This window comes from Pipistrellus kuhlii, unplaced genomic scaffold (genome assembly GCF_014108245.1).
Source record: "Pipistrellus kuhlii isolate mPipKuh1 unplaced genomic scaffold, mPipKuh1.p scaffold_m20_p_6, whole genome shotgun sequence".
NCBI lineage: Eukaryota > Metazoa > Chordata > Mammalia > Chiroptera > Vespertilionidae > Pipistrellus > Pipistrellus kuhlii.
In genome coordinates, this window is record NW_023425562.1 from 15898657 (window position 1) to 15918942 (window position 20286).

The window sequence follows — 20286 nt, forward strand, 5'->3', positions numbered from 1 at the left end:
AGTAGAGTTTGGGGCAGTGGACCATGTCCAAAACACTGGACTCTGTTACTCCCTCTTTCGCCCTGAGCGTGGGCAAGGTCCTGTGGACTCAGTCAGCCTGTCCCCAGGTGTCCCAGACTCAAGCCACCCCACCCCCTCCTCCCAGACCTCCAGGCCTAACCACCACCACCCCCGACCCCAGGTTGTCCATAATGGATCAGCAGTGCTCTCCCTACATCCCATCAGAACACACTTTTCTGCTGAACAGAGGGAGGTGGTAAGAACAGAGCTGGCCATCAGCCCAGCTTCTACACATAACCCCGCCTGGAGCCTGCGTTTCTGGGATCATCCCCACATAGCGTATTTTTCGGACCATAAGACGCACTTTTTTCCCCCCAGAAGTGGGGGAGAAAAGTCCCTGCATTTTATGGTCCAAATATAGCCTACACATATACTTTAAAAAAAAAGTTTTTTTACTTGCCCGGCTCTGTGTGGTCTCTGTGTGCTTGCCCGGCTCTAAAATGGTTCTAAATGCTGCTGTTTGCTTTACAGGGTTGATTACATGTGTTTATGACTGTGATGTTGGGTTTTAATGCACATAAAATATTTTAGGACACTATTTGTTTCAGAATCTTTTTTTCTTCATTTCCCTTCTCTAAAAACTGGTGCGTCTTATGGTCCGGAGCGTCTTATGGTCCGAAAAATACGGTAATCAGAAAAGTGTATCTCCAATCAGGATGTAAATGTACATCATGTGGTTGTCATGATGATGATACGTAAAAGACCACCCTTAGGATTTCCCCTGGGCATGTAGCTATGTGCACGTTCCCCTTCACGGCTCCTCGGGAGGATAAGGAATGAGAATCTTGGGTAAAATTGCACAGGAGCCCTGGGCGAGGGTGAGGGGCCTGGGTTCTAGCACGTCCCCTTTGCAGGAGGCTCAGGGTCTGCAGGGGGCTCCTCGCCTTGGCCCTGTCACCCGTCTGTCACTCAGAGAAGAAGATGCTGACATTCCTGGTGTGTTGGGGAGCTTGTGACGGAAGTGACTGGTCAGTGGGACAGGCTGTGAGTCCAGCATGTGGTCCCAGCCCTGTGGCCAACTCTGCAAGGCCTAAAGCCCCTTATTCACCCCTGGACCCGAGCATTCTCAGCTGCCGTTCGAGTGACTGGATGTGATGAGTTCTGAGGTCCCCTGGGTGTCCCTGCTGCCTTTGATTCTGTAATTCCAGCGTCATTCATTGCCTGGTGGGAAACCCGTTCGCTCTGGCACTGTCCATGTTTCAGTCTGTCTTTCCAGGCGCTCCGTTTCCTGTTGTCATAGACGTCCCGGTGGTTAGTTTGGTCCCAGAAGTTCCTGTGCTCTTTCAGAAGTTGCTAACGCTGCCCCTCTTCCCCCCACCCCAGGGCTACCACCCGATGCCCCATGAAGTGGAGATTGCGCACACGAAGAAGCTGTTCCGGAGGAGAAGAAACGACCGAAGGTAGGAGAGACTGCGTCTCGAGCTTCTGCTCTTTTCTTCCCGTCGCCCATCCGTCGCTCCGTCGCTCCTGGCCCGTGCTTTAATGCCTGTGAGCTCGGCACGTGGGCTGGTAGGTAACCCATCGGGCAGCAGCAGCTGTGCTTCCCCCGCTGGACCCCAGAAAGGAAGCTCCCCGAATCCAGGAGGCATCTGTGCGGTCCGGGAGCAGAAATGCTCTTCCCACTGACCTCACAGCAGCAGCAGCAGCCCAGGCGCCAGGACGTAGCCGGCGGTGCTTTGAGACGTGGCCTCCAGGAGGCTCCGGAGATCACAGTTCCAAGGGTGTCTGTTTTTCCTCCGCCCCATGCTCAGCTCTGCCCCTGTGCATGCTGCTGCTCTCAGATGCCTGCAGAGCATTGAACTGAGCAGGAACCAGGACCTCCGTGGTGTCCAGAGCCCAGAGCCCCAGGGCCCGGGCGATACAGGGGCCAGAACAGCGCCCTGAGTGGGAACAAGCAGCCTGGCCTCCGGGAGGGCTGCCTTTGTTTCCTTCCAGGCGTTCTGACAGGGAACGGCCCTCCGGGTTTGTTTCCAATGGAAAACCCCGGGTGCAGAACAGTCTTTGCAGTGTGTGGCCATTTGTGCAAAAGAGGTATCGGGGGATTTTTTTTTGATTTTTTTATTTTTTGCTTGAACATGCATATAAGTGACTTCTGAATGGAAATATTAAAAAGGAAGGGAGGGGGGAGGAAGGAAGGAGGCCGGCCTGCGGAATTAAAATGAGGTGTTCCTCTAGAGGGAGTTTCTTCTTAGATAAAGGCGAGGCTTGTGGTTTTACCTTGAATGAACAGAGAATGTTCTCAGAGAGCCGAGGAGCAGCCCAGCCGACACCTTGCTCAGAGAACTAGAAGTGCCTGTTCTCTCGCAGCTCCTGAGATCAGCGCTGGTCTGACCAAGGTCCCGGGTCCTCACTGCACCCTTGGCCCTGAACGAAGAGTGAGGAGGGGGTGGAGGACCTGGCACCCGAATGCCTCGCCATCGGTTGGCGGGTTTAGCGGCTCAGGGCTGGGAGAAGGGTATCCCTGGCTTAGCGGTGAGAAGCCCTGGGCACTTTTGCCCAGTGACATGAGGAGGGGAGAATGGGCAGAGTTGGATTAAGCCCCGCCCCTGGTTATTGTGCTGCGTGCACCCTCCTTGCTGTGCAGCTTCAGAGAGGCTCATTCCTGGTTTCTGGGTTCCTGGCAGGAAGTAGATTCCTAAAGGGGGGCAGGGGCTCCACAGGGGTGGTGCTGGGGAGTGCAGAGGCTTGGCGTCCCTCCTCCCCTGCTCCATGGTCCCCAGAGAGCCTGTCTGGAAGTGGGGGCGGCCCCAGGCTTCCGAGTGAGAGGCACCCTCTGACCTGCTTCCCCTGGCTCAGCGTCCAGGTCCCCACCTCCACTCGGGCCAGGTCGCCCGGCGCAGCAGGAGTCCCTGGACCGCGCAGGCCTCCGGAAGGCAGCCGCGTGACCCAGGAATGTAGGAAGAGGAGCGTGACACGAGGCACTGGAAGCTGCCCTTCCGCTGGGCCGCTCTGTGTTCACAAACGCCCGGGTTAGGTCAGCACACCTCGCAAAGGATGTGGACCCGGGACGGAGTCCAAAGCCAGGCAATAAAGATGATTAAAGGGATGGAAAATCCGTCCTGCGAGGAGAGGCTAATGGACGGGGCCAGAGACATGGAGGCTGCAGGGGAGGGACGCTCTCACCGGTAAACTCATGAGAGATTTCTACAGAGGGAGTGCCGAGGAGCCGCTGCCTCCGAGGTCCCCGGGCCCCACACCGAGGAAACCAGCGGGAAGGGAGCGAGCACGCTCAGCTGGACCGAAGACGCACTCAAGGAGCAAACACCATGACCCTCAGAGGTCTGGCCCTGCCGTGCAGGCGGCAGCCATACACTGAGCGGGTTGTGTGTGCGGGCCTGCGCTCCACCTTTATTCAGTCTGGAATAGGGACCTGTCTGTCACTCAGTCTCCCAGAGTCCCTGCCGAAGCACGCTCAAGAGAAGAGCAGCAGCCAGAGAGAGTAAGAACCTCGTTATCTGGACTCAGAAGTCAACACCAGAGGCCTCCTGAATCCCTCCTGGCGGAGCGTGTGATTCTGGCATTTGAGGGACGGACGGCTGCTCACAGCTTGGGGCAGGAACTTACAAACTGGGCTCTGTCTTCCCGCAGGTCCGCTTCGTCTCCCAGCTCGAGGAGGGCAGGGATGGGGGAACTCAGGGTGCTCAGGCGAGTTGAAATCTGAGGCACGTGCTGTAGAATTAGACACTAGACGTGAACCCTCCTCTGCGCCCTGACTCTGATCTGGGCCAATTGCTTCCTGCCCCGAACGCTGTATTTTCTCTTCTGTAAAATGGGTCTGTAATTGGGAGGCTTACACGAGCTACTCCGTGTAAGGTACCAGGAACGGTCTCCACGCCCGCTCACTCCTCACATCCGAGGAGTTCGAAGCCCTCAGGAAATGCCGTGAGGTGCGAGTGGAGATGTCTGCAGCGAGGGGTGGGGCTCATTTCCTGGTCTCAGGGGTGCAGTGTTTGCCCCGGAGTCCGGGGAGCTGTGCCTTGCATCCTCCCCGAGGTGCCCAGGATCAGTTGTTCCACCTCCTGGATCAGCTTCTTAAGCTCTGCCCTTGGTGGGGCCCGGTGGGAAGGAGGCCTCTCCGGAGAGGCTCTGCAGGCCGCTCCCGCGTCCAAGGGGCTGGGGACGTCCTTTCCTCCTGTATCAGATAAAGCTTAAGCTCGGAAGCAGTGCCAAGGTTTACTCCTTAGAATTGTTCCTAAAACTTAACACAACTGGCAACTATTGTACTTGTTTATTCTGGGAAACTGGTCCAAGATGTTTGCTGATTCCAGACAAAAACCGTGCATTTTGTGACGTAAACGTGCTGAATGAGTGTTTCATGCATCCCCCTCAACGAGCAAGGTGCCTCGGGCGCTCCGTCCCATCCACGTTGGAGGCCTGCTGACCGGGAGGCGGGCCACGACGGTTTGTCTCCCGCCTCAAGTTCCCCACCGTCGGGATGCACGGCAGAGGAGCAACCTCGGAACAGGGCTGAGTCCTGGTCGTGTGCAGACCCTCTGCCTGGGTTGGCCTGTGGTGGGGGGTCTCACCTCCAGTGTGGGGATCTGCTCTACTCGGGCCCCCCTCCCCCCCCCTCCATTGGAAGAGATGAACAGCCTGAGGCTGTGAACGGATCTCTGTCAGAGTCTGTGTTCCCCTGGGAAGTACACTCTGGGATGGAGATCAATGGCAGAACACTTACCACACTTACCATCACGTCCAGGGAGGGCAGGGCAGGACTGGGCAGAGGGAGGAGGTGAGCTGCAGCGTGGCCTGGGTCAGAAGTTCTACCCCGCCGACAATTCTGAAGTCGGGTGACTTTTTAGAGTGAAGGGGCAGGTCCTTATGTCCCATGTCTGCTGGTCATCGGATGAGGAGTGCTCAGGGGTGGGTGTGACCTAGAGCTGGGAGTTCTCTTAGCCCAGGACAGTTTTCCTGGGGGCAGGGTGCCCAGAGAGCTCCAGAGAAGTCCCACCGCTCGCCCCAGCCATCCCTGCAGGGCCACATGCTGGGTGCTCTGGGGTGAGCAGGTCCTCCAGCAGCTACAATTGGCTTGGTATCCTCTTAATTGTAGAACCAAGTAAGATCTTCTCCCTCCTTCCCTTCCTCTGCCAGCCTGTGCCAACCCCCCCGCCTTGGGTGCCAAACTCTTTCTCCAGGGACAAACAGGATATCTGCACTCAAATACGAAAAAGTAATTTCAGAATTGTCACTAACCCTCGTGAAGCCGCTCCGTGGCACCCTGACAACGCACCCCGTGCTCGTTCCATCCTGGAGGCCACCTGACTCCCCTCCTCCTCAATCTGAGCTGTGGACCAGGAGGACCTGGGAGACGATGCCAGTGTGACTTACTCCCCGTCTAAGTCACAGTTGCTCTCTGGAGCTCGCCGCTCCCTTGTCACCTCAGACCGCTTCTCCAGGAGTCCTGCATCCCACGAAGAAGCCTGCGCCCCGGATCGTGCCCACCAGGAGCTGAGCAGTTCACCGAGCGTGGAGCCTGCATCTCTGTCAGCTCTTGCACATGAGTCATTGAGCCCCTTTGGAAGCACAGTCCTCACATTTCACGGATTGCGTACCTGAGAATTTACCTACTCTCTCCCGTTCATTTGCAACCCTCCACCTACTCGGTGTTTTCGTGGTTGTTCGTGGGCCGAAGGAAGAAGCACTCGAGTCGCCCGCACCCACCTGCCCAGCCCAGGAGGTGCCCTGCCTCCTGGTTTCAGTTCTCACGCTGTGCACCGCGTCCTTTCCTCGATCCGTGTAATGTAATGCCGTGTTTCTCGCATTCGTGTGCTTTCTGTTGGGGAATTTGCTGTTTAACATGGCACCCAGGCGTAGAGCTGAAGCGCGGTCGCGTGCTCCTCAGCGCCAGCAGGCTGCGATGTGCCTTCCGGAGAAAGTGCATGTTTGATAAGCTTCCTTCGGGCCTGCGTGGCGATGCTGTTGGCCAGGAGTTCGATGCTGACACAGTGAATCAACAATGTATGTTAAATAAGCGGTCTTTGAACAGAAGCACATGTAAAACTGTGCGTGGATCAGTGGGAGAAAATGCAGGGAGCAGCTGAAACCGGTTTGACTCAGTGGATAGAGCGTCGGCCTGCAGACTGAAAGGCCCGAGGTTCAATTCTGGTCAAGGGCATGTACCTTGGTTGTGGGCACATCCCCAGTGAGGGGTGTGCAAGAGGTGGATGATCGATGTTTCTAACTCTCTATCCCTTTCTCTTCCTCTCTGTAAAAAATCAATAAAATATATATATATATATATATATATATATTTTTAAACAAAGAAAGAAAGAAAAGAAAATGCAGGGAGCAGTGGCTTACAGGAACCTCCCCTGTACTGCCCCTGGGAGCCATGGTCCAGTAGTCACATCAGTGTTTTTGGGATTTTGTAGAACAGCCAGGGTTGACTGTGCTTGCTCTTTAAAACGGCGAGAGAGATGCTGAAGAGCAAGGAGCATGAGAGTGATGGCATTTCAGGCCTGCGTAGTTTATCTTGTTGGTGCGGTGGTAGCAGAAATGGGGGCCGGGGGAGAACAGGGGACCCTTCCTCTGCCTGTTGTCCCCTGGCTGGGGTTTCACGGCGGGGACCGCTGCTTCATTTTCCCATCCTAGGACAGCACGTCCCTGACGGCCACCAGGCTGCTCAGCCCGGCGGTGACCGCCACCCCCGCCCTGTCATCGGGCACCCAGGGGATAGTGAGACAGATCCATGCTGCCACTGCCCGCGGTTTGCCTTTATATCCATCCCAGTGAGGAAATTGCCCTCATTAAGTCCCTGCTAAAGATAGAGAAGAAAATGGGGCAGGCAAACCCCCACCTGGCAGGCAGCCCTGTCAGATTCGAAGCAGAATGAGTCAGATCGCAATTATTTTTAGGCTCCTCTCCTCCGCCCCACGCCCACCTCGCGCAGGCTCCCTTGGAAAGAAGAGCAGCTCCTTTCTCGAAGCCAGATGTCCAGGTCCGTGTGTGACTGACTCACAAGCCCTGCTCTGCCTGGAGAAGGCCCCGGCCCATGTGCCCATGGTGACAGCCAGGTCATCCTCTGCACAGTGCCCACTGTGCCACAGCTAGCCCAGGACTCACCTGTGAGCCCCTTCCAGCCCCTCTTTCCTGGCACGTGCCTCATGCTCAGGCCTTGCTCTCAGCATCACACATCAGAGGAAAGCAGACAAGGTCCCCCAGGGAAGGACCAGCGTGTCCCTCTTCCAGCGCCTGCATCTGTGCGGGGTCATTCTGTTCATTTTGGTGGGACACCCGGATGCCTGGCCTGCCCACCCTGCAGTGGGCATCTCCTAGTGCAGTGGTCGGCAAACCTCGTCTCAAGAGCCACATGCAGCTCTTTGGTTCCTTGAGTGTGGCTCTTCCACAAAATACCACGTGTGGGCGTGCACGTACGGTGCGATTGAAACTTCGTGGCCCATGCGCAGAGGTTAGCTTTTGGCCTTGGTGAGTCTATTTTGAAAAAGTGGCGTTAGAACACTCAAGGGGCCAAAGAGCCGCATGTGGCTCTCGAGCCGCGGTTTAGTGTGTGTCCACTGCTGGGAAGTGGAGCATTGCTCCTCTCCTTTCATTCTCTTCCCCTTATTCCCAGCCATTAGATCTCATTCAGACCTCATAAACCCTACAAGGCCAAGGAGGACCTGCTGGGGCAGGGACGCAGACCAGGAAGAGGCAGGGTGCACGTGCCCGTTAGCCAGGAGAGCAGGCGCGGTGCCGCTGGGAGACATGAGCGCCGTCTCCTCGGGGTCTCTCTCCACTGGTTCTTGAGGTCCCGGAAGTAGAACGGACCCCAGGAACCAGCCTCGGGAGTTGATTTAATTACTCCTCCTTGAGGACTTAGTGTATTTTTTCTGAGATGCTGGCCATTCAGAGGTTGGCCCACAAATGTTGACCCCGACCCTACCTCTGTTTCCGGAGCAGACGGCAACCGTCGCCTCGGAGGGCTCCTCTGCACCACGCCACGTGGCCTCCCGCGGGCAGTGTGTGTGGTGGGCAGTCCAGCCTGGGCCGGGCTCCCTGGGCTTCGTCCCCCACCAGCCAGCAGATTCTGAGAAAATGAGGACCCTCACCAAGCTCATTCTTCTCGTTGTCCCCCGTGAGAAGGACGTGGGTGTGCAGCCTGCAGGGAGGCCAGAGGTGACATGCCATGGCAGGGGGTGAGAAGTCCCGTCCTGGCACCTGGCTCTAAGTTCAGAGGCAGGAGCCCGCCCCCTCTTCTTTCTGCCATTCACTCCTGCGACCCCAGTGCCTCAGGCAGCATGCTGGGAGGAAAGAACGCTGGGCCAGCAGTTGTAAATCTTGGTCTCCATCCTGTGGGGTGGCCCAGGGCACTTCCCTTATTTCTGTACCACCCCCCACCCCCCCAGTTTTCTCAGATATAAAATAGGACTCCTGATTCCAGCTCTCACAGGTATTAGGGAGAGTGCAGAGCTAAAGATGGAGAGAGAAAATAATACCTCCCAGGAATATTCCAATAATCCAGAGCCAGTTGGGGCTTTTGTTGCAAATAACCAGTGCCCCCTGTGTCCTCAGCCCAGCTCATGCGCCCTCTCCAGAAAGTTCTAGAAAGCCATGTCTGCTGTTCCTATATACATCTTTCAGGACAAAAATCTGGTCCAGTCTGCACCCTGGACACCCAACTATTCCTTGCTGAGCCCCCATACTCCCAGCATCCTGTCTGCCTGAAATGGGGCCTGCCTGGGACCACCTCAGTCCCCACCTAGAAGCCACTCAGCCATTGAATGAGCACTTCCGTGGTCAAGACACACTGAACCCTTTACCAACATCAGCTCACTTAATCTTTCCAACAACCCTGGCGGGGAGATGCTATTTCTATTCCCGTTTCACAGGTGAGGAAACTAACTCAGGCTCAGCGCACAGAGGTAAAGTAGCCAAGCCTGAGTCTGACTTCAGAGCCTGTGCCACCACCCAGTTTCCTGCCGGGGAACACCCCCGGCCCCCCTCGGCATGCTGGGCTCCTCCATGCACCCCCTGACCAAGGCATGTGCCAGGGAGCTGAGGGCAGCACGGGAGCTGCTGTTTTCAAGTGGATTGGGGAGAAGATTCGCTCGTGATTCGAGGCATGTTTGAACGGTGAGATTTCAGACAAGATCTGAGAGACAGGATCGCCCTTCCTCTGCCTCCTGCACCCCTGCACCGGGTCGGTCATGCCGGGAAATCTCTAGTCCAAGTGATGCATGTGTGGACATACTTAGGAAGTCTGCAACAGCCTAGAGGTTTCCCGATGTGGGGGGGGGGGGAGGGGGCACCCAGTGAGAAGAACGGCAGTGTGAGGCCCAGGACTGCGGGCAGCTCAGCTGCCGGCTCTCCCCCGTCCCAGAGGACAGCCCAGCGCGCGAGGGTGCCCTTCCCTCCCCAGGGCTCCCAGCAGGTTTTAAAAATACCAGGGAGCCTTCCTGCCTGAGTCAGCATTTGCCCCGAGCTCTGAAAGTTATTTCCGAGTCTTCCCAGTAATTTAAGTTTAGCCATTTCTTCCCGTGCGTGTGTTTTGGGGAAGCCAAGGTGGCCTCGATTATGGTTTGGAGTATTTTGGGAGCCCCAGGTTTCCAGAAATGATGCAGGGGCTCAGATAGGGAAGAAAACTGAAGAAAAATTAGGGAAGCAGGCCCACGGGTCCCCGGAGGAGCTGCCTGTGCTTAGCACCCAGGGGGGACATTCAGAACAAGGTGGCCCCGGTGTTCCCAGTGGTCATCTCAGCTGTCTGGGTACACAAGGGCATCTTAGTGCCCTTCAAAATGCAGAATGGCCCCGGCCAGTGTCGTTCAGTTGGTTGAGCATTGTCCCATAACCTTCTCTTTCCCCCTCTTTCCCTCCCTTTCCCTCTTCTTTTCCCTCCTTCTTTGTCTAAAATCAGTAAAAACCTATTTAAAAAAAAAATTTTTTTTAATGCAGAATGAATGGACTTGCCACTTCTTTCCAAGTAGGCCTGGACAGCCAGCCAGAGTACCAGCAATTCATAGGAGCTTAAAACATACAGTTGCTGGCACATTAATATTGCAGAGGTTTTTGGAGGAATTAGTAAACTGCATATAACCTTTCAAACAGACCTTCAGAGCCCCCTGTCAGTGCCAGCTGTACCTGACCTATTCCTCACCCACCCCCAGACAGGCCTGCCAGCCTGCCTTTCCCAGCTCGCTCCTGCCCTTGCTCACTGCACTTCCAGACCCCCGCCTCTCGGCCCCTTGAACAGGCCAACCTCTCTCCTGTTCGCACTGGCTGGCCCCTCTACCCAGGGACCTTCCTCACCTGACTCTTACCCTTGGAGTGCCCTCTCCTTTACAGGTTCTGCCTGTCCCACCCTTCACTATCCTAGCGCTTTTTAGTCCTCTCTGATCTTCCCTACCCTTTCCCACAATTGCTGGGTGTGTCAGGCCTGGCAGGGACTGAGAGAGCTCTCCCTGCCACGCTCGAGTTCCCCGGCTCACCTGGAACAGGTGCAGCAGCCCAGGGATTCGGGGAGGGGCCGGAGGCCCGAGAGCGTGCGCGACACTCATGTGTGGGAGGGCAGGTGAGCCCCATTCCCTGAGTCACCTCTCCAGGTGAACAGATGAGCCCAGAACAGAAGCAGCCGCCCGAGCCAGCATTGTCCATGGGCAGCCCTCCCTCAGGAATATGGCTGCCTTTGTGTGGTCTTCAAGGGGAGGAGTCCATGGACAAAGAATCCAACTCTAGGCTTTCTGTTTGTCGGCACCGGCGCTTAACTCAGGAAAGACACGTGTGGACTCAAAACATGAGGAATGTTTTTCAGGGGGAAAAATTACTCTGTGGATCTGTGTTCATGTTTGCCCTGGTGGCTGAGTGGCCACAACAAACACATGTGCCAGGGGCAGATGGCATGGCCTGACCATCCTGAGCAGGAAACCCAGTGCCTTTGACCCATGAGCTGTAGCCATGGGCTTGGAGAGGCTGGGCCCGGACAGGGTGGGGCAGGCCGAGGGCAGGATTCTGATTTTGCCCTCATGTTCCAGACGGTAGGAGACGATTGGTCAGGAGGAGGGTAGGGAAGGTGAGCAGTAGGCCCTCTCTAGGCAGGGTCCCTGGAGGCCTTCCCATGGACCTCCCATTCAGTTTCGGTATCACTGCCCTCAGGATAGCAGGGGAATCTTGGACACCCTTTTCTAGCCAAAGCGCTGGCATAGTCTGACTTTGGTGCTTCCTCTGCCCACATTGGGGAAAACCATCTCTGCCTCCTCATCCATCTCGCCCTTCACTACCCTCAAGCAGCTCCTTGAATGCCCAGGTTTACCACCCTTCCATCCCATTGAATGAACCCAGGTGTCAGTGTTCAATCCTGGAACCCAGGGCTGGTCGGTCTGCATTTCAACTGGAGCCTGCAGTGATCGCCTAGAGGGGAGAGAATGATCTACCGCTGTGAGTGTCTAGCACACTGAGTAGCCAGGACATGCGGAGATAGAGAGGGGGGACGGGTGGATTGCATTTTTTGAAGGCAGGATTTTTAGCTCCTAAAAACCTAAAACCACCTCACTGAGGACAGATGCCCTCTTTGCTCTTGCCTTCATTTTCTGGAAGTCACATCACATGCGTCACTGCAGGGCCCTCGTGCCAGCCAAATGTGTAGGTGGCCCCTTATAGGTGCTGACTCGTGTAGATTTGATCTGGGTCTCCTTGCTAGATGCAAAACCTCAAAAGCATGCCTTCACCTCTCATCTATTAGAGAGGAACATCTACCTTCTAAGACTGTTTTGCAGACAAATGATCAGATGATGTTCTGAAAGCAGAGAAAATGCCAAGGGACACACAAACATGAGGACTTATCACCTGTGTTTGTGTTCCTATATCCGTGTCTGTTTAGAGTTGTCTTTGAGTGCTTGAGGGACTCTGTCAGTATCATTTCCAATGTTAGTTTGCTGGAAATGGAGCTTGGCTTGGATGTTTGTATTGGTCCTCTATCTCTGTGTAACAAATTACTTCAAAACTTGGAGCTTAAAACAACAAACATTTATTATATTGCACCGTTTCTGAGGGTCAGGAATCCAGGAGCAGCTTAAAAGGGTGGTTCTGGCTCAGGGTCTGTCTTGAGATTGCATTCAAGCTATTGACTGGGGCTCTAGTCATCTGAAGGCTCAACTGGGGTTGGAGGTTCTGCTTTCAAGCTCACTCACAGGTTGTTAGCTGGTGTCTGCTCGTCACTAGTTTTTGGCCGCCAGGTGGATTTCTTCATAGGGCTACTTATGACATAAAAGCTAGCTTCTCCCAGAGTATGATCTGAGAGATGCAGAAGGCAAGCAGGCAGACAGACACCAAGATAGAGGATGCACTATTTTTTTTATTTTTTTTTATTTTATTAATTTTTCACAGAGAGGAAGAGAGAGGGATAGAGAGTTAGAAAAATCGATGAGAGAGAATCATCGATCAGCTGCCTCTTGCACACCCCCCACTGGGGATGTGCCCGCAACCAAGGTACATGCCCCAGCCTGGACCTTTCAGTCTGCAGGCCAACGCTCTATCCACTGAGCCAAACCGGTCCCGGCAGATGCACTATTTTTTATGATCTAATCTTGGAAGTGACATTCTATCACTTCTGCCATATTCTGTTGGTCACACAGACTGCCCGTTACAGTATAGGAGGAGACTAAGGAGGATGTGAACCCTAGAAGGCCAGGATCAATGGAATCATCTTAGAGGCTAGCTATCATTGCCCACCCGCTGGCCCCCAATGATGCACATTCCTCCAACATGCAAATGTCTCATTTGATTATAGCATCTGCTCAAAGTCTAGAACGTTATCATCTATATCATGTTTAGGTATGCATGAGGCTCTTGGGGTGCAATTCCTTACATACAACTTCTCAAGTATAGCTCCTTCTTGATCTCTGGACCTGAACCCCACACGTGTATCAGTATACAGTTGTGAGACAAACATAGGGTAACTGTCATAGACACCCCTATGCAAGAAGGAGGGAAACAAGAAACATGCAGAAGGGATTGGTCTATAGCAGTTTTGAAATCCAGCCAAGCAGATGTTGGAAGTTTCTTGATTAGAGCTTGGCCCTACTCCTGCCCAGGAGTAGGTCTTCATGGCTCTTGGCTCTGCTCTCTACCCTGAGGGTCTCTCATGATATTGCAGTCATGTCATTGGCCCAATGAATACTCTGGGCTCATGGTTCTGCCTCAACGTCATTCTTTTCTGTGAATGGTAGCGTGTGTTTATAGCTGAGTCATGTTCTCAGCTAATTCCCTGCCAGTAGGTTTTGGAGGTCTAGCAGCATATTTTCATTATATACAGTCTCAGTCCCTTCCAGCCCAGATTGTCAATGTTTCTGCTGATGTAATCCTTTGAAGAAGTTTATGGATCTTTTGTGAATCCTATTGGGATCTACATTAGTAAATAAAGCCCCACCCACAAATCTCTTTAAGATCATCCCTTCTCCACTTTGGGTTTTGCTGAAGAACAATGCCCTTAAGCTTCTTTGAAGCTCTGTTGTTTGCAAAGATCTGAGTCACACATTTAAAATCTTAAAGCTTTTTGTCCAACTGAACAGTTCTCTGAGGTACCACCTTTCAACTTAAAAGGACTGAAATCTTAACAAAGGATTTCATAGTCACACACCCTCAGCCTCATCTTTGGACTCTGCTTTCCTGAGAGTGCCTGGATTTGATCTTTGCTCAGAAGTAATTTCCTAATGTTAGCATTGTTTGCCATCTGGGAATCTTCAAAACTAGTAAGTCCTAGCTCCTTTTTTGTGTGTGTGACAGTCTTTGTTTAGCTTCTGTTTTCCCTCTCTCGTTTCACCATGACCAGAAAGAGAAGACCAAGCAGCACCTTCAGCACTCTGGCCAGAAATCTCTTCACAAGATCATTCAAGACATTATGTACCCTTTGTACTTTTCACATAACTATAGGAGATAGTGTTGCTAAATATTCTGCAGCCACATAACAAAACTCCCCTTCCAGTTCCCGGTAGCGTATGTCTCACTTCCCTTCAAGCTCTCACCAGCAACCTCCTCAAAGTCCATATTTCTGCTAATAGTTTCTTCATGGCCCTTTAGGTTTTCCCTTCCCTCAGAATCCTTCTGGTTCCTGCCCGCTGCCCAGTCCCAAAGCCACTCACACATTTGAGATTTTTATTAGGTCAGCACCCCAGTTCCAAGCACCAAAACCTGTATTAGTTAACTCTTGCTGTGTAACAAAATACCTCCCCCCCCCCCAATTTTTTAGTAGCTGAAAATAACTAACACTCATTTTCTCACACAGTTTCTGAGGGTCAGGAATCCAGGGATAGTTGACGTCAGTGGCCTGGGTTCAAGGTCTGCTGTGAGACGCAGTCAAGCCGTTGGCGGGAATTTCAGCTATCTAAAGATTTGATTCCACCGAAACCTGTTTGGCTCAGTGGTAGAGCGTCGATCTGTGAAATGAAAGGTCCCAGGTTCGATTCCGGTCAGGGGCATGTACGTTGGTTGCGGGCACATCCCCGGTAGGCAGTGTGCAGGAGGCAGCTGGTCGGTGTTTCTCTCTCATTGATGTTTCTACCCTGTTTTCCCGAAAATAAGACAGTGTCTTATATTAATTTTTTCTCCCAAAATTGTGCTAGGTCTTATTTTCAGGGGATGTCTTATCTTTCCATGCGCTAGGTCTTATTTTCGGAGGATGTCTTATTTTCGGGAAAACATGGTAGCTCTCTATCTCTCTCCCTTCCTCTCTGTAAAAAATCGATAAAATATATATTTATAAAAATAAAAAATAAAATAAAAAGAAGATTTGATTCCTATGGACTGAAAGATTCACCTTCAGGCTCACCGATGCGGCTGTTGGCAGGCCTTCGTTCCTTGCTGGCTGGTGGCTGCAGGCTTCATTTCCTTGCAATGTGGTCTCTCTGTAGGGTGCTCATAACAGAATGAGATGTGAGAGAGGAAAAGGGGGGAGGAAGGGGGAGATATGGAAGCTGCCACAACTTTTCTAGCCTAATCTCACAAGTGACATGCCATTCTGTTGTATTCCATTGGTCACACACACACACTAACCCTGCTGGAAAGGACTGCACAAGGGTGTGAATGCCAGGGTATGGGGACCGACCATTGAAGGCCATCTTTATCTCTTTCTAGTTCCTTCCCTGCATCATTGCTCTTTCTTCTCTACTTTCAATGATCGAGTAAAATCTACCAACAGTTTTTTGTGTTTACCCTATCTTCTGGTTCAACTCGGATCTTTCCAAGGATGCTCTCCTCGTCCTGTCCTCCCTCTACATGTTCATCCTATTTGTCTGAGGCTCCTCTTCCATTGGAGTCCAAGTTAGAATGGTCCTCCCTGGGGACAGTTTTAAGCCAAAGGATGCTGCTGCCTGAGCTTCAGAACATACCTGTCCTCCAGAGGGTCCAGCAGGTAGTTCCAGGAGAAGGGAACTTTTCTAAGATACACACACACACGCACACCCTATTTTACCTTAAATTCTATCCTCTCCATGATTACCAAATATAGGGCTTTCATTGGAGTCATATGGACATACTTGAATCTGCCAGGCATTGACAGGAATGCTTCCTTGGGTAGGAGAGAAAAGAATACAGATATTAACAACATAAACAAAGATGTCTTACGCAGTCTTTTTCATACCATCCCACCGCCAGCATGGGAGGCACAGGCGGTGTGCCCAATATACGAGTGATGCAGGTGAGACGCGAAGAGGCTGCGGGATTCACTCAAGACCTGGCAGATCGGAAGCTGGCCCAGATGCTGGAGTGTCCAGATTCCTTCCCACAGGGGGGCACATGCTTGGCTTTTACCCGCTCCGTTCCCCCAGAGGGCACCTGAGAGTGGTGAGATGGAAGGGAATTCTCTCAGCCTGCCCAGGGCTTTTCGCTTTGTGAGAGCAGGATGGCGAGAGGAGTCAGCAGGTCCCGTCTCCTCCGGCCATGCCAGGGGTGATGCCGCCAGCTGGCTGTGCCCTCAGCCCACCTCGGAGCGCTTGTCCTCACTCCCCCTGGCAGCCCCCTTTCCCTGGAAATCCACACTAGCCCGCCCCTTCTTCATGCCTCTCAGGGCCCAGCTTTTCTATTAAGTCTATCCTAAGCCTCTTCCGTGCATTTGGCAGGAGGTCTTCATTCTAATGGGGGGTAGTGGCAATTTGGGGTCCCATACAGGGTGTAGTTGGAGATAGAGCTTGCGTCCCCCCCTGAAGTCAGTCTGCTCTCTGCAAGGCCGTGAGGGATGTTGGGTTCTTCAAACCCCACTGAGCTCCCCTGCGAGTCCCAGTTCACATCCCAGATGGGATTATCCAGCAGAGGAGAGACCCACTGGGAGGGGAGCCCTGAGGCCTTGCCCCCTCCCTCTGGGGCTGGGAGATGGGGAGACCGTCAAAGCTTCCCCTTATTCAAGCAATGACTACCCACCAGAAACATGTCAGGGATGCCCCCCTCAAGCGTTGCTGTCGTCAAAGAGTTGGTGTCAGATTCGCTACATGAAAGTTGTTCCAGTTCCAGGATTCGTTGAGATTCGTTTGCACCCTGCTTATCCCCCTGGCATAGTTCTGGGGGAGAAAAGGAAGTTTCCTTTCAGAGACCAAAGAAAGCACTGTGCAGTGCTGGCCTCCCTTCCTCAGGGTCCCGGCTGCTGGGAGCAATGCCTGTCTCCTGAGCCGACCTCACAGGTGAAGGGCTGTGCCTGGCATTCAGGAGCTTACAGTCAAGTTGGAGAGAAGAGATACACTGGACAATTTGCAGTTGATAACATTTGTGTTGGGGGAGGGGGGGGTTCTTTTGTACATCTGTATATGTACATGTGTGTGGTATGTGCATTGATGTATGTGTTTCTGTATGCCCGCGTGTATATGCACACACAGGTGTGCATGTGTGTGTGCTTGTGCATGTGTGTGTGTGTGTGTGTGTGTGTGTGAGAGAGAGAGAGAGAGAGAGAGAGAGAGAGAGAGAGAGAGAGAGAGAGCAATTCCAGGCCATAGGCCCTGGGACTTCAGAGAAAAGAAAGAGTTGTCAGGTTCAAAGTAGCCAATCAGCCTTCCTGGAGGAGAAAGAACTGATCCTCCCTTCAGTGGGGTCAGGCAGAAAGCAGGGAAGCACCTTTCTGCCAAGAAACTGAGCAGAGGTGAGGTGCCAAGGTGGGACCCCCGTGGTGTGGTGTACAGAGAAGGCAGACTGACCTGGCTGCAGAGGATGCTGCCAAGGGGCCAGAACAGGGTCATGTTGAGGTGAGCCACAGAGTTCAGATCCAGGGCACAGAGCCACGGACGCCTTACTTGTGTGCAGACGCCCGGGCTAGGAGAGGGCGTCACTGGAGGGGACAGCAGGCACCAGGGCACGTAGCATGAAGACAGTGGTGCAGGGGAGGGAAATTCATATTGGAAACAAGGAAAGGAGGTGGAAGCTGGAGGAAGAAAGAAGCTTCAAGGTCAGGTACCTGGACAGACTGTATTTCTCAGTGTGTCCAAGGTGACCTTGGAGTCTGCAGAGTATTTGCTGGTGATGCAATTTCCCAATCAAAATGGGTCGTGATCAGAGTTTGAGGCATTCTCCTACCCAGGGGCACGTAGGGCTGGTGAGAGGGGTGGATGCTCCCATTTCTCCCAGGTCCTCCCCGGAGCCCGGCCATGGATGGGGCGGACACAGGAACACCTCTGCCCGCTTGTGGAGGGAGAATGGAGGCTCTGGGGGAGGCTGGGCCCCCAGTGACCTTGGGAGTGGAGGGAAGCGGGCACACCAGGGTGGTCTGGTGGTTAGGACAGCCTTGTTCCTGGGAATGATTGCCACGAAGCCTTTTCCCCAGCTTCTCTCTCCACCGTTCCTCCCGGAGTTTATGAAAACCTGCAATTACCAAGCCGCCCCTGGGTGGGAACGTTCAGACCTCATCTTCTTCCTTCCAAGACACACTGAGTCAAGACCCGGTCAGTGCAGCAAGTGGAGTCCCCTCCCATGCTCCTTCCTGGCTGGCCCCCAGGGGCTGTGGTTCATGAGCCTAGTGATGATGTCCTTCACGTCTGGGTAGGAAGGTGAAGGGGGTTGGATGGATGCCTGCGCCCCTCCGGGCTCTGCAGCTAGCCACCCTGCTCGTGACACGCTCCGGGGCCCCTCAGCAGGTCCCACAAGTCTCCGGAGTGCCAGCCGCTGCCTCCAGCTGCACGAGGGAAGGCCACGCTGGATGGAGGCTCTGGGAGGACTTAGGGCTGGAATGTATGATGCCTTGCTCAGTGCAAGCTCCACCCAGGCTGCCACTTTGGGGTGGCTCAGAGTGCTGCTCTTTCTGGTTCTTCCAGAGATTTTTCTTCTCGGCATATTTCTTTCCTGGCCTCTTGCCTCTCCATGTGTGATTTGTGTTTGGGGATTTGGGGAGAGAAGGAAAAACATATAGAATGGGTGGCTCCAGACCGGAAATATCCTCCATGGAAAAAGGATTAAAAGCAACCCTCATGCCCCAGGAACCTTCCAGCCCTGCACCACTCCATCCACTGGGCCCCCAGGCTCCAGACCCGCCTCCTGAGGGAGGTGGCTGGGTCAAGCCTCGGGCAGGAAGCGTATCGCCCACCTCGGGCTCGATGCGCTTGCTCCTCCACTCCACTGGCCTCTGGGACCCCCTACAACTAACTGTACCTGCTCAACTGGCTGCTCCCTGCCGCTTGCATGCTCACTCCTGCCTCCTGTGCACAGCTGTCTCCATGACCCCCGTGTGGCTCCACGGAACCCAGCAGCCCTGAGCCGTGTGAGCAGAAGCCATGATGGGTGTGAGGCTGTATCTTTATCGCTTTCCCCCAGGAAGGGGGTTGGCTGCTTCCTTGGCTTTGTCAAGAACAGGCTGCAGACAGCCTCCACACGCGCTGCTCCTAGAGACCTGCAGCAACCACTCCACGGCTTCTCGTTTTGCATCAGGATTGGGCTCCCCAAGGTTAAACATTTGACCTTGGCAGAGCCGGGCTGTAACCTGGGTCTCCGCTCCATCGTGATGCTTCTAGCACTTGACAAGGCCCCGACCTGTCACCGGGAATCAGGGAGTTTTAGACGTTCAGAACGGGAAGAGAGCCCGGAACAAGCCATTCTTTGTCGGCTTCTGCACATGGAATTCCAGGGAATGTTGGCCCCCTACCCGGAGGGAAGAAAAAAAATCCACCACTGCAAATAAAAAGCGGAGAGAAACTAATGACCTCAGATAATACTACCTGGAAAAGAAGAAAGGAGAGTGGAAAAAGAATGTGTAGTATGCTATCATTTCTCCCTAGAAAGACAGATGTCAAGATATTTTCATATTATATTAAAGATAATGAGAAACAGAGACGTCAGGATGATTATCTGAAAAAGGGGGGGAGGGTTGTAAAAAGGGAAAGGGAATATTTTCAGTAACATTGTGATAAGTTTACAAAGTGAGATAATTGATTACTAGAATTAGTGGGGTGATCACATTATAAGGTATAAACATGTTGAATCACTGTATTGTAGAAACCTGAAACTAATATAACCAATATAAGATTGTTTACAAACTATACTTAAAAAAATAATTGTTTAAAATATGTTTTTATTGATTTTAGAGGAGAAGGGAGAGGGAGAGAGAGAGATAGAAACATCAGTGATGAGAGAGAATCATTGATCGGCTGCCTCCTGCACGCCCACTACTGAGGATCAATCCTGCAACCCAAATTTATTCCCTTGACCGGAATTGAACCAAGGACCCTTCAGTCCACAGACCAACGCTCTATGCACTGAGCCAAACCGGCTTGGGCAAGAAAAAATAATGTTTTATAAATGATAATGAATGGATGAATAAGCCATAAAATCAATAAAGTGGTTGTTTCTAGGGGGGAGAAGGCAGATATCACTGGACACCGTGTTGTGCAGATTTGGCTTGGAAACCATGTAAACATTTCACATAATAATTATAAGTAAAAGTTAAATTGAGATTAAAACTAACCTTTTTGCTGCCCCTGGAAGGCAGGCGTGCTGCTGAGACGGGTGTCTATCCAGGAGGCCCCATAGCTTGTGTGGCTGGGTGACCAGGAGTGGGAAGGGTTTTATCGCCACCAGTCAGGGTGTCCTGGCCACTCGGGGGCTCGCCTTTGGCCGTGACTGTTTGTGTCCCCAGAGAGCGGAGCAATTCAGGCTTCAGAAAAGGGTGGGCTCAGCCACCCGCTCCCTCCCACTGTGGTCAGTTGGAAGCCCAGGGCAGCTACAGACAGACCATGAAGAGACTACTCACGCGTTGCAGAAATATTTCGCTGTGAGAGCTCAGCAGATGGCGAGTGATCGTTCCGTCGAGCCCCCACCTCTGCCAAGGCT

At 53.2% G+C, this 20286-nt stretch overlaps 1 protein-coding gene across 5 annotated transcripts in view; it reads left to right on the forward strand.

The window, feature by feature from the left end:
* Nucleotides 1–20286, forward strand: part of CTIF (cap binding complex dependent translation initiation factor) — a 220229-nt gene that overhangs the window by 109059 nt on the left and 90884 nt on the right. For all 5 annotated transcript variants that reach the window (XM_036419735.2, XM_045574964.1, XM_036419734.2 and 2 more), the window contains one exon: nucleotides 1384–1460. In XM_036419735.2, coding sequence (XP_036275628.1) covers nucleotides 1384–1460 — 77 coding nt within the window. The remainder of the gene's footprint in view (nucleotides 1–1383; nucleotides 1461–20286) is intronic.